The sequence below is a fragment of the Gymnogyps californianus genome, chromosome 3 (genome assembly GCF_018139145.2).
Source record: "Gymnogyps californianus isolate 813 chromosome 3, ASM1813914v2, whole genome shotgun sequence".
Taxonomy (NCBI): Eukaryota; Metazoa; Chordata; class Aves; order Accipitriformes; family Cathartidae; genus Gymnogyps; species Gymnogyps californianus.
The window spans coordinates 26,236,999-26,251,548 of NC_059473.1; the positions used below are offsets into that span (position 1 = coordinate 26,236,999).

General features: G+C 47.1%; 1 protein-coding gene across 1 annotated transcript in view; it reads right to left on the bottom strand.

Annotated features, from left to right (window-relative positions):
• Positions 1-5,488, bottom strand: part of HHAT (hedgehog acyltransferase) — a 163,157-nt gene extending 157,669 nt beyond the window's left edge. The window contains exons 1-5 of the mRNA XM_050893569.1: positions 5,407-5,488; positions 4,861-4,997; positions 3,411-3,478; positions 1,588-1,701; positions 758-952 (exon numbers count right to left, since the gene is read on the bottom strand). Of these exons, the coding sequence (XP_050749526.1) occupies positions 758-952; positions 1,588-1,701; positions 3,411-3,478; positions 4,861-4,954 (471 nt within the window). The 5' untranslated portion in view covers positions 4,955-4,997; positions 5,407-5,488. The remainder of the gene's footprint in view (positions 1-757; positions 953-1,587; positions 1,702-3,410; positions 3,479-4,860; positions 4,998-5,406) is intronic.
• Positions 5,489-14,550: the final 9,062 nt, after the last annotated feature.

Consider the following 14,550-nt stretch of genomic DNA (forward strand, 5'->3'; position numbering starts at 1 on the left):
AAATGTAGTTTGGCTGATTACATTTGTATTGCAGTGGGCCCTTTCCTCCTCTCAGCGAGACACAAACCTGTCTATACCACATGAAGAGACCCTACCTGCTCATCTCCCCTCTGCCCTCCCCCTGAACATCAGGGCAACAAGCCTTATAACATATGCCCAGTTTTTCCCCTTAGTCCAAGCAAATGCAACAAGGACATTTCCTCACAACTGAGCAGCAGTTTCTCCAAGAGCTGTACTGCCCAGCAAAAGCCATTAGAGAAAGAGCAAAACTGAGCTTGTACCAACCAGTTGTGAGCAAGCAACTTGTTTGGTATAAATCAAAGTGTTGGAGAAACAGTCCCCCTTTCCATGCAGAAGTCTGCAGTCACCAATAAGGTAAGTCAGGCTTGACTAACCAACTCCTGGATATGTACCCTAAAAACAGCACCTTAAATTGGTATGATTACAGCTCTGAAGATCAAATGTGTTTACTAGAGCACTAGTAAAGTATTATCATACTCCAGCTCTACTGAACACCACTTACACATTAAGGCATCTACTTTCATCTCAATGCACAAGTCAGTATGATTGAGAAATACGACTTTTCTAACTGGAGAAGCTCCAGCATGAGCCACTGCAGCTCTACTGCCTAAGGTTTTTCAAGCCAACCTCTGCTTACATCAACTGAAGGAAGATTACTCCATCATAAAGATAGCTGCCATAATAGACAAACACCACCATAATTAATTTGATGCTTAATTAGTCCTTCTCACATTACCTTGGCTTCTTCCACAGCTGGTATGCGTAAAGTGGATAGCAGGATAAGGGAGCACAACCATGTCAGGAGCGACAGCTGAAACTGAGCCACAGCAAATGAAATAGTTGCATGTAACAAAATGACAGCAAAGCCCTTGACTCCCAGTAACAACCAGCAGGCAGCCATTCCATAAACCATCAAGCACCATGGTTTATACTGTTAGAAAAATAAAAATGAACAATTTTTAGTTTGATTATTTCCAAAGAAAAAAAGCACTCAATCTCTCTGCTGTCCTACACAGGGTCTATAGTAGAAACAAATGCAGTCAACGAGGTTAAGAACACATATGAAACAATACAGGGAAACCCAACTGTATCAATAAAGATGGAAGGGAAGGGATTTCTGTAGCAGCATGTGTGAAATCCAGAGCCTCCCTGATCTGGGGGAGAACACAACTTCCTCCTTTCCTTCCACATACTAGCAGGTGTGACACCACATGCCAGTCATTTCCCACAACCATGCAATCATTTAGCAATCATGCCAAAACCCAAGCAGTCATCACTTCACAGTCTTGGAAAGGAATAACTACACCATTCTTTTGTGTACAGGTCACATGATACTGGTTAATGGTTCACAACAAAGCACAGGCTTTCATGGGTTGCAGGCTGAAGTCTCCAAACACTAAGGCAACCAATCTACTTGCTCTCACCAGTGCATCATTACAGAGCCACTCACACAATTCACCCCACAGAATGAAATTTCCCACACTCAGCAGCCTCAGTGCCAAGTTTCCCATGCCCAGAAACCAAAACCCACAGAAACTCCCTGCTGTGAAGAAAATCCATACATACCTTCTCCACCAAGAGCCTGGACACTTGTGATACCAGCAGGTGACCAGCCAGAAGCCACAGTATACGTTCCCTTCCCCATTCGATCCAGTAGCTCCACTCAAAGTCCATGGGGTCCTGGGACATCAAGGGAACTGGTCAGTATGTGTATCTGGCCATAAAAGCATGTTCTTACATGACAAGGAAATCTCTGTAACACACTAGGTCTGTTACCCAACACCACAGAACTCCACCTCTGAGGAATGTCATTTCAGCAACCCAGTTCGATCACTTACAGCGCTGAGGTCAGACAGCACCATTTTGACTTCCAATGGTGTGACATTCAGAAAAAGAGCTTTAGATGGTGTCGTGACTCCTAAGCCCCACACTGGTGCTGAACTTGATCAAGCAGCAATCACTGCCTTTCCCCACAAACACCAGGGAGTTTTCTAACCACAAAGCAGGCAGGGAGGCATCCACACGCGCACACACACCTCCTCCCCAGGACATGAGGAACATACTGGTGACTACACAGAGATGCAGTCTGGAACAAGGGTCCCACTTCTCAGGGCTTCCCAGTCCAACACGCCCTTGCTTTGGTTCCCCATCATGAAGCTTCTCAGGAAACAACAAATTAGTCTGCTACTACTGTTCCTCATCAACTGTTCAAACCCAACAAATTCACACCTTGGCTTGCCCTGATCCTTTTAATTTTAGGATTTTTTTCATTTAGAAAGAAAAAATAGAACAGTTTTGGACTACACTTAACCCACGCAAAGTTTAGCCAGGAATTCTTCTTTTTTTAACTTCTGTCAGCCTTTTAAGAAAGAGCTTTTAAGAAAGGCAACAGAGAAGCAGAGCACTACCTTCCCTGTGCGTGCCCCTCACCTCTCCCAAGGGATTCAGAGAGCAACTCTGCTCTGCCTTGGAAAACCAAGAGCTTGGGTGAAAAGGCACCTTGCTGGAAGAGAAGTTTCACTCCCTGTTTCAACAAAGCCAAGGTGGGATCAGATGAAGTCAGGTCAGCTAGAGATTCCTGTGACATGGGGGTTTTATCTAAATTAGGTAGGAGGGATCACCTGGTAGCCCTGTGTCCCATACAGAGCCCCACTAAAAGTTCATCTCCACAACTGCTTTATGGCTTTCTTGAAAGCACACATCAAGGGTCCCTTACCAGCAGTGAAGGTGGGCCTAAACACCAAAATACTTCCACAGACATGCATTCCTGGTCTTGTGTAAATCATCCTCAATAGTAGTTGCATGTATTAGTTGCACTTCTTCAAAAGGATGTGAGGTCAAAAGTAAGCAAGGTGGGGGTATTTGGTTGTTTTTTGGTGTAGTGGGGTGCTAGTTTTCTTATTAGTTTTTTTTAAGACCAACCATGTTTCTCTAAGCCCTTATGCCTCAAAAATCGGTTCTCCTCTATGCTGGACTACAGGCCAACCAAGAGGAAAATGCGTGTTCACTGATGTTAAGCATTATCCAAACCACCCAGTGACAGGAAAAAGGGGAAAAAGGCTGCAGGAAATGTCAAGGGTAATCATCACTTTTAAGGCCAAACAGTAAAACAGAAGGTTATTAAGTGATGTAACAAAGGAGAAACACTTAGGCCAGGGACCAAGAAAAGAAACAAAGCTTTGGTTATGATTCTTAGATCTAGACACATCCAGCAAGTCCCTCTTCCTCATTAGAAACAAACTAAAATTCACTATGAATATTCAAATCTGCAAAGTTACTACAAACCTCTGAAGCTAAATCAGAAGCTTGGGTGAGCAAAGGGTGTGGAAACATGATGTTCACATTATTGCCATGAAATAAGAGATGCTGGTACCGGTCACCCATCCTACCTTTTTGAGGCCCCGGAAGAGAGTCCCTGGTTCCAGCCCAAACCTTCTGTCCATCGCAGCTTCATACTCTGCAGAGAAGAGCAAACCTTTGCCAAGGACACAGCAACCAGAGCAGGGAGAGGCAGGGACACGGCCTCTGCTGCTCAAGAGCAACACGTCCCCACGTTGCCTCCGCCAATGGGGACACTCGGAGTCAGGGAAGGGCACGTCACCATGTCACCACTCACCAGGCGAGCTGCCCAACAGCAAAGGCAAAGCTACTGAATCGCCCAGAACCTACGCTTTGATTCCCCCTTGCAACAGGGGCAGTAGCAGACAGTGACCAACCTTTTACCACACAGGACCTGCACTAGTCCTCATTTCCCCTCTTTCAGGGCTGCCTGATTGCTCCCACCAGGACAGAAGGGACACACACAGACCTGACAGCGACCAGTACAGCCAGAGCAGGGCAAAGCCACTCAGAGAAGCTGCCTCCAGAGCCCATTCCCATGCAGCCTTTTGCCATCTCTGCAGAAGATCTGCTGTACACATGGGTGCACAGCCCTGTATCCATGTACCCAGCGCTTCCTTCACTGCCCTGCAAGTGCCTTTCTGGCACCCCTGTTCTTTGCTTAAGCTCTTTTGAGAGCCAGCTAGGGGTTATTAATGTAGAACACCTTGCTGATTAAAGCCTAACAAGCCTCTCTAACTAGCTATACTTTTATTAGATAATACCACCTTCATTTCCCTTAAAATACCAATGTGCTAGAACATAGCTTCTTCTCATCTACAAATTGTATTTAAATTGTTTAAAACCCCACTCCTTCTCTGCATTACGCAGCCCCACTGAACCAAAACCAAGCCACCGTAGCAGCTACCAAGAGGGTACACAAGGCACAGGCAGACATTTGGAAGCAAACTGACCCCAAAGCTGCACAGACAACCCAGCCATTGCTCCGAGCCCACAACCCAGCACAGTAGCCCCAGAGCTCCAGGCAGGGCAGCACCCACCTGCCCTGGGGCCTCCTCAAGTTCAATCCCCAGTAAGCACCATCAGGTGGCACAGCTGCTCCTGAACCACCCACCCCCAAGGGGCTGCAGGTGAGAAGGTTCAAGACTAGCCAGGAAAAAACCCAATTCAGAGCCAACATTCCTGCACTCCCCCCATTTGAGTAGCTGAGCTTCAGAGCTCTCCCTCATCTCTTCCCTGACAGCCAAGTACCAGGACACCATTACCAAGGGCCTTCCCAGCACTTGAGGCAGAAAAGCCTTGGGAAAAGCTCTCTGCCCAGCTGGCACCTGGCTACAGCTTCCTCACACAGGGCTGATTCGCAGCCAGGAAGAGCACGGGTGCTCCTTGCAGGAAAGCAAAGCAGAAACCAACCCAGAGAGGACAAGTCAAGCCGAGCAGCCTCACCAGCCACGGGTGGGAAGGGCTGCAGGAGCGAGCACATCCACATCACAGACTTACTTTGAGACACTTGGTGTGCTTCGTAGAAAGCATAGAGGTGAGAGCCCACGGTGAGGACCCCATAGAGACACATTTCCCAGGCCGGCAGCAGCATCAGCCTGGGAGCTGCTCCCCCGCAGACCCCGCCGGCCGCCTCCCTGCGGGGAAAGAGAGAACGGGAGAGGTTTCCCCGCGGAAGACAGACGGGCACCGAACAGCAGGACAGCCCGCACCGGGCACCGCAGCTACCCCACGCCGGGACCTCAGCGCGGAACCCAGGCGGGCCGGGCAGCGGCCACCGAGCGCGCTTCAGGCCCCCGCGCTGCCGGGGCCCTGCGGCGGGGCGGGCTCGGGGCAAGGAGGCGGCCGGGCTCCGCCGGCAGCTGCCAGGAGGGGAGGCGAGCCCTGCCCGGCCGCGACGGCTGCGGAGGCCCCGGGGCGGAGGGCTCGGTGCGGTCCGGGCCCGGCGGGGCCCTCGCGGCAAGACTAGGGCCAGGGCTGGACCCCGGCTGCTCTCGCCGACCCGGACTGAGGGGAGTAGAGGAGGGGACACCGCTCCCCCCTTACCTGAGGAGGGCTCCGCCGCCGAGAGCGGGAGCAGCAGCCGCGGCTCCAGGCGGGCCGAACCGAGGCTCCAGCCCCGCGGCGGGCAGGCGGGACCCCGGCGATGGACAGCTCCAGGCCAAGACGCTACCGCCGCTCCACGGAACACCCGGCTCCTGCTCCGGCCGCCCCCTTATGAGCTGCGGCCACCCCCGGCGGAGGGAGGGCGGGAGCGGGGCGGAGCTCCCCGCCCCTGCGCGCCCTCTCCCGGCCGCCGGGCGGCGCCGCAGCCCTCCGCGCCGCGACGGAGCGAACCCCGCGGCCTGCGCCGGCCCCGCCGCGCTTCCCGCTCCGGGGCTGCGGCGCCGCCCGGCCACGCCGGGTTCTCCGTGGAGAGAGAGGGGCCCTGGGCAGGCCCCGCTCCCGCCTCCTCGCCGGCTGCGGCTGCGGCCCGGCCGACGTGTGCCTGGAGAGCTGCAGCAGAACTCGTTTGCTGAAAAACAAACACGGTTCTCTTTGGGCATGAAACGTGCCGTGCAGGCCTGCTTAGGTCGGCTGAGAAGCTGTCGGTTGGCTTGTATCAAACGCATGAGCCACATGGGTGAGAAGTTATGGTTCTGGCCTGTGTTTCCGTAGTGTTTATCACAACCTGACTGCGGATGCAGGCACCCTCACGGCTGAGGGATCATAAGAGAGTATCACTTGTATAAAGGCGTCCTGGGAAGAGAGTGCCAGCTTCAGTGTTTCACAGGAGCTGGGACAAGCCAGGGGGATGGCACTGGGAGACAGTCAGGTGCTGCAAGGAAGAGTGAAAACACAGACATCTTCTTCAACGTACTGGCCTCTGAAAAGTGGTTCCAAGAGATGTCATGCAAATTAACGGTGAAGTAAAAATGAAGGATTGTATTCAGACCAAAAGGGAGTCTGTGGCAGCCTCTCTCAGACTTTTTCCCCGCTGCTGGAGTGCAAGGTACACTAATGCAGGGACACTGTTTTTACAGTCATCGCGACGTAACTTGAGAAATTAGCAGGTCTGAAGACCACCACCAAAGCAGGAACGTGGGGCTGGAAGTGCTGGTGCTGACAACCACCTCATGGGTCAACCTGCATTTTAGCAAGGGGAGAGGGTTCCTTCCTCTTGGCACTTCAGACACGGCTAATGAACCTCACTACTTTTAGTGTTAAAAACACATTGACTTTCCAGCCCAAAAGGTTTGGGCAATTTATGCTCATCTGATCTCACACCATGTGACTTTTATCCCACTCTGTTGTTGACATCAGTGATGTCATTTTTTAATGCTGGAAACATTTCATATCCTTTTGGATGTTGTCTTGCTGGATCTTTAAGTTCCTCTTATAAAACAGCATTTCAGTTCCCCTGATCACCTTGAGGCCTTCTTTGCATATTCAAATTCCTGTTTCCTGATCTTTGAAAGCCACGCTTGTGTCTGATACTCCAGGTGAAGTCTCACCAGTATAAGGTGTTGTCTTCCCTATCTGAACCAGACATGCATCTCCTGGTGTCTCCAAGAATCACATCTGTCCGTCAGAGCCACGTGGTGGTCTTTAATAATTTTGCCTTTTGCCTCCAGTTTTTCTTCTCTTCTCTCTTTGCCAGGCAATGACCCACCTTCAGTTTACAGTGTCAATTTTGATAGACCCTAGATGTAAGATATTGCATTTGCTCTGTGGAACTGCCGTAAATCTCAAGGTCAGGTACATTCTCCTCTATGATACCCAGATCCTCTTCTCTGCTGACAGTGCTTCCCCAATTTTTGCCCTCAGCAGGTTAGTCAGTACCTTCCCCCTCAAAAAACATGACACCTGCATAACAGCACCAGAACGGCAGTCCTGAATTGTAAAAACATTCCCACAGCACTACAGCCAAGTTATGGCCACTAAGGGTCAGCAGAGCTTATATTTTCCTGCAGTTTTGTGGTTTCTGGTCAACAGCGTGAAGTCGGTACAGGCAGCAGGCCCTCTAGGTGGCTGCATAACACAAACAGTATGCATGCAGGAGCGGTACTGCAGCTTCAAAAAGGAAAGAGGTATAACAAGTTACAGCTTTTACATCAGGTTACACTGAAAAGGACATCTTTGTCGTTAGTTATGTGGTGACATCCAGGAACCCATGTATGCTCTGTGACCAGGTGAGCAGCTACCCTTCCACAAAGGTCACCGCCAAGCCCATGGAGCAGGAACACTGACAGACTCTGACAATGGTCCGAGCTGGAAGATCTCACTGCCTGGACTTCTACATTAGATTTATTTTTTTCCCCCACCCTTATTCAAAGGATTTTATATAGTAAAACGTGACAAGAATCTCAATGAATGACTTTGCAAGACTAGCTGTAAACTAAGCTGCTGAACATCGCTGGCACGAACACCTACACATCGACATGGTGCATCACCATTTTAGATGGCACGAATAAAAAGCGAGTGCTGCTGCTGCTATAGTCACTGACAGGCAGCAGAGGAACCTGAGAGCAAAAACCCTAGAAAAGCGGCAGCAGAAAGCCCCACTTCTCATTTGATCAGCAAGGAGGTAAAGTTTTTTAAATGTCTCTTGCCCTGTGTCCCAGCAGCTGCACAGGCCTGGCAGCCTCTTCAAGGCATCTGCCCTTTGGGAAGAAAGTGGTGTGATGCTGTGTGCACGTGCGACAGGTTTGTCCGAGGCCAAAAAAAGCAATCTACCTTGGGCAGAATGATGACTTGTGATGGTAGAGGTGTTTCTCTGGGACAAATTCAGAGCATCACTTCTGCTTGAAAGTTTGCACCACTCTTACTGCCAGAATGGCTACAGAGTGCAGAGGCAACAACCTGCCAAAGCGGTCCGTGTCCGTCTTCGCTACTGGGAGCCAGCAGGAAGGCATCCAGTCCCCACCATGGCCTTTATGAACAGTGGAGGGTGCAGTGCCAGCCTCCTGCAGATCGGTTCAAGCATCACTAGAAGATGTCCATCTCTAGCAGATGTTTATGTCCTCTTTTTTCATTTCTATCTCTTTTGAAGCTGGTATAGCACCTGAGTTGGAAGTGTTGGGTTTTGACTGTAAAGTTCAAATGCTGTTTGGTGAGAGTCTCCCTCTCTTATGTGATCAGCTATAGATGTGATCATCAGAAACTTAAGCAAACAATTCCAGAATCAAGGAGGACAGAGGTAGCAGGAGGCCTTTTAAAAGGGCCCTTACTATTACCATTCTGTGCAAGTTCTTCTGAGGGGAGCTCGTTACAGAACTCTTCATTTCTAGGGCCTCATCATGGCCATGGGGATGAGGCAGGGTGGGGGCGTAAAAGGCAATGAGGTGGACAACTGAGGCATTTTGCAGCTGGGAAAGTAAACCAAAGCTCGTGGTTTTGAGGAAACCCTTTTTTTCAACTTGTCATTTGTTTCTCATGCAGTTAAGAAGTCAAAATAAGTATTTATTAATCCAGCAGTAGAGTCCTCAGGCAGGTTAAAACATAAGGCTTCTCACTGCTTTTCTGAATATAAAGTCCCCCTGGGAATTACAAGCAGTGCCCTAGAGCTTTCCCTCACAGGTTGAGATCTCACAGCATCAAACCAAGCCTCTTGTTTTCATTCACCCTCTGGAAATCACACAGTAATGGCCCCTGCGTGCAACATCTGAATGACGGGACACGATCAGCAACCACTGAGAGTCTGCAGATTAGAAGTTCAGCAGCAGACAGGAGAATGAGCCATGTATATTTAGAAGAAATCACAAGTATGACAAGAAATCTCCATGTAGCAAAACAGCAGTATTAAAATGGGGAGAGTCAGAAATATAAAAGGTGTGGTATTTATGAAGAGAGCCAAGTGAGTCTTCCAACAGCCAAGTTAAATATGACACAACTGAGGTTAACGTGAACCCTCCCTCCAGAGATCTCAGGCACGGAGTTATGGACTCTAGGGAGACAACGTGCAAGTTTACCCTTTTCGTCTTGTTTGGCTTGGCTTAATGAAAAGCGAACATTACACTAAGTTGGTCAGCATTGCAGATAGCCCAGTCTTTACAGGTTGCTCTCTCCTCTGACCCCCAACCCTGAAACTGGCTCTTTCTGAAGTGCCAAGCGTTTTTTTTCCCCATGACCTTTAGCTGTATCTATGTAGACATCATTTATAAAGAGATCCTTGCAATCACAAAGTCAGTATTTCTGTGCATGCAGATAAAATCATTTTCCTGGCTTCCTTTTAATGAATCCCTTACATCTTTGAGAACTTGTTTCATGTTCTGAGGCTGGAAAATTACCATCATGCTTCTGACTGGGGATTCATAAAATTACTTTTGGAAAAAACACAGTAAATTAATATAGTATTGTAATTAAGCAGCTCGCTGTTGGATTCATGCTGAACATCTCAGAGGCTTCCTCGTCAATACACTACCTGCTTTGCTTAACTAAAGCCCTGAAAACCATGGCTCCTGGTCAGAGCCTTTTAATGGATTTCTTTACTGATTACCCATTCTTCCCTCCAATGAAAGCAGTATTGTAAGCGAAGTCATACAGCCTTGCTCTCACCATGGATGTAGAGTCCACTTGTGTACAGTTACTGTAGCTGGGGTGAGGTTCAACTGTGCCACCTTGATCATGTCTGAGTCTTAGTTAATCATGCTTGAGTCTTAGTTTCTAAGTAGTCAGCTATTAAACACAAAGGGTTTTTTTCTTTTTCCCACAATACTCCTTAGAAGTTGTCTAGCTTTAAGTGTGAAATGATGGGAGTTAAGGGGATGGTGAGTCAACTCCTACATACCTTAGCCACCATATTGAAACCTCCCGTGATTCTTAGCGAGGAAGTGGATCATCCACTACTGGAGTATTTAAATACCTCAGTATTTCAGTATCTCAGTCATCCTTGGGCAGAACGGATGGTCCAGTCCAAACATGGGAGAAGGGATTCTTCAAAAAAATCCCTACTTCAGGTATTACTTTTCTTACCATTTTTAAGTAATAGTGGAATGAAATTCAGAAAAAAGGCCAGATCACAGCCAGTTTACTCAATTGTAATTTACATTATTACAAACGATAGCAAGACTCTCACCTGACCTCCAACAGGGCAAGTAGCTGACAAAGTGATACAAAAGGTGTTTCAAATTTAGTGATACTGAGGTTGTAAATCAGATGCAAATCTCATTCTATTATACCACATTATACATATCTTTTTCAGTGGCATAAGAAATTACTCCTATCTGTGCACATCTATATTTAATCTATAGCTATATTCCTGAAAACATTGCCTTTTTAATCAGTTTAGTGAATGGAATAAATGTAGGAAAAAAATACATCTCGGGTTACGATATGATAATTGACAAAAAATATTCAGACAGAATGGCCTGTCTCACTGCCTACTAAGCAAATTTTCTAAACTCTCCATCTCTTCACATCACTTTGCTATATGAATGTCATGGTTTAACCCCAGCCAGCAACTAAGCACCACACAGCTGCTCACTTACTCACTCCCCCCCGGATGGGATGGGGGAGAGAATCAGAAGAGTAAAAATGAGAAAACTTGTGGGTTGAGATAAAGACAGTTTAATAGGTAAAGCAAAAGCCATGCACACAAGGAAAGCAAAACAAGGAATTCATTCACCACTTCCCATCGGCAGGCAGGTGTTCAGCCATCTCCAGGAAAGCAGGGCTCCATCACGCATAACGGTTACTTGGGAAGACACACGTCATCACTCCAAATGTCCCCCCTCGCCTTCCTTCTTCTTCCTCCAGCTTTTTATTGCTGAGCATGAAGTCATATGGTATGGAATATCCCTTTGGTCAGGTGGGGTCAGCTGTCCCAGGTGTGTCCCCTCCCAACTTCTTGTGCACCCCCAGCCTCCTCGCTGGTGGGGTGGTGTGAGAAGCAGCAAAGGCCTTGACTCTGTGTAAGCACTGCTCAGCAATAATGAAAACATCCCCGTGTTATCAACACTGTTTTCAGCACAAATCCAAAACATAGCCTCATACTAACTACTATGAAGAAAATTAACTCTATCCCAGTCAAAACCAGTACATTCTCCACCTTATTCCATACCATTTATGTCATGCTCAGGTCCCACACTATCCACTACATCCTCATTAACCACCACCCCTTCTCATCCTTTGATACAATACACAGGTATCATTCCCTTAGTCTATGGACCACCCCTGTGAAATGTCTGTAAAATGTCCATAAATGTCCACAAAATGTCCATTGAGTTCATTTAGTCCATGACTTTGGGCTCCATCTGTTATGGTGGTCACTCAGGACAGGAGAGGTGGTGTGTTGCGTGGAGTTACTGGGCACCAAAGCCAGCTCAGGTCGGGTTGCTGTTGCACTTGCACTGCTTCTAAGACTTATCCTCCACTGGTTCAAGTGGTTCCTGCTATAGTAATTCCTATAACATGCAACTCAAATCATGGGTTACAACGATTTAAAGGTATATCCACTACAATCTCCACTCCTGGTCCTTTTGGGCCAAGTTATAGGGTTTAACATTGCAATGAACTCCTCCCCTTGCTCCTAGCCTGGCTAGCAACAAGGGGTTCCAAACCAGCACAATGAACAGCCAGTAAAGGATCATTTCAGCTGCCACAACCACCTGTACCACAACCATCGGTATTTTACTGATTTATCCCTTACTTCCTATTGTTTGCCATATCCTTGTGAAAGAGTGGGAATACATTCCACGTTGATTATTTCTATTTGGCAGAATATTTTTCTTTTGTCTTTTTAAGGTCTGTGAAACTAAGAGGACTCAGTGGAGCTGAGTCACAAATGGAGCCAATACAGTCCTGTCGAGTAGCCAGCTGTTCAGACAGAACCAGCAGAGGATTCAGAAACTTCTCCCTCATAGCAATCAGGCAAAGATATAGACCTCAGTCTTTTATGTCAACTTCCTGGTAGAAATATTATTTCTTACAAACATTTCTAAGTGGATTGGATACATTCTGATATCTTTTATGAACGGATTTTGCTACATCTTAGTTTCATGAGCAATGCCAACATTTCCCCTATTATTCAGGCTGCCCTCTCTTCCAGGACTGTCTTTTTGTTCCGTGAGTGTGGGGGGCCTAGTCAATGATGCCTTAATTGCCAATTGTTCCTTTTAAGCTCTACCACAATACAGGTATTAAAAATTCACTGGATACTCAAGTCAATGCAATTATAGTCATGGCCACAGTCATGCATGCTCCTTGGCTACCTGGTGCATTTGTGGCCTTATGGCTGCAGGGTCCCGTTCCCTTTACACACGTGCACACTTAGATCAGTCTGCACCTGCCTCCACATTGTATTGTACATAAAAAGCTTATGGCTGGTTTCCTACCTGAGTACATGGATGACATCTTAAGAACTAAGGTAACATTATATTACTGGTCAGGAGGAGCCTTCCTCTAAGGATATTTCAGAAAACAAATGCTTTTGTATGTTTTATCTGAGAAGCTTTCTTGCTTTGTGCATTGACTTCTCCCTAATTTGTCTCCATTTTATGTTTCACCTTTCTGTGAAGAGAGGGTAGTACTCCAGGACGGGCTTCAAAGTCATAAAAAACCCTGACTTTAGGATGTAGACATCTTCTATTTTGCTTCTGTGTTTATGTAACAGGCCATAAATGTATATAAATGATAAGAAGTGCTCTGTCATACTTAAAGCATTCTTTAGATTGTTCTTGAGATTATGCCTTTCAATAGGAAAAAGAATTCAAAAGCTCTCTTGGTGCGTGCGCAAAATGCCAGCAACTTCTCACCCTTTGCGGATAATCTCTTCATATAACGGTACTAAAATATTAGCAAAAATTGCATTTAACTCATAAATATTTACAGCTATTTGAAATGCCAAAATTTTGCTCTGCGACTAGCACAAATCAACTGAGTAACATTGTGTACAATAAAAAAGTGGGTCATTGCCAACTGTGGCTTATAACTGCAACATGATTTGCAAATACATCAAATTGCTGCCTCAGGACAAGGTGCTGCTTTCAGTGCACAATGTCTTCATTGACTACTGTACATTTGGAATAGGTTTCAAACCTCACATCTACCATGAACTGCCATAATCTTCCTGCCTTATTTAGTCCGAGTTGATAGCTTTTTACTGGAAAACGAGAGGAGGATTCGCCTCTTTAAAACAGTACCTTGACATGGAAAATGAACTAAGGACCAGCCCATCCAAACAATGCAAGCCCTACAAGACAGATCATCCTCTAGGCTGCCTGGAAGAGACAACTGAGAGTCATCATCTCTGGACAGTGGTTTACACAGTTGAGTCAATGGAGATTTAGTGCAAAATACAAAGGCAATTGTATGGAAGACCGAAAACCAGAAAAATCCTTTCCCTCGTGAGTGTCCCAGATACCAGGTACAGCACCACACTTGCACTTTCTTTCTCTTTTTGGCCCCAGGTATTCTGCATTCTTTTTTTGTCAGGTGATAGCCCTTCCATGGAAAAGTGGAGAGCTCTCTTACCCCACCACATTGGTTTTCATGAGCTCGCTTCTGTTAGGGAGACAGGTGGAAACTGAGTCTGAAGAGAATATAAGATCTGTCACATTCACATCCTGAGGTTTGCTCTGAGCTTTAGGTTGTGCCAGAGGGGCCTAACCGTTTGTATTTTAAATAGAAAGTGGTGATGGCTGCCTTGAGGGTGTGGAGAGCGGGACCTGCTCTGGCTGCTGGGGCAAGTACTCCTAGCAGCCCTTGGGGAGCACAGAGGGACTGTCACCAAACTCAGAGATGCCCTACAAGTTTTCACAGCACTCCCAGACACACAGGGAGTCTGCACAAGAAATAAACCAGAGCTCCAGGTGCCTGAAGATATTTTGGGTCAAACAGGGAAATGTTAGAGCATTTCAGCACCACTGGCATTAAGTGGTTTTAAGTGGCAGTGTTCAGTGAGGTACCTCCAGTTTACCCAATTTCTGTTTTAGATGCCGGTCCTTCTTTGGAATTAGCCCATCATTCACCTGGCTGTTCACAGCCTTTTCTCCAGAAGGGAGTTTCTAGAGGAAGGAACAGACAATAGACCTGGCTCAACTAGCCTCATCATTCAGAGTTGCAGCCCATACATAGAGAACAAGGCTGAAAAATAAAGGTCTTCCATTCCACTCATGGTTGAAATTACTTTTTGTTTTAAAGTGTGGTCTTTGAGAAAACTCTGCCTTCTAATGTCATTTTTTGCTACTCACATGGTCTGCTTTGTTCTGC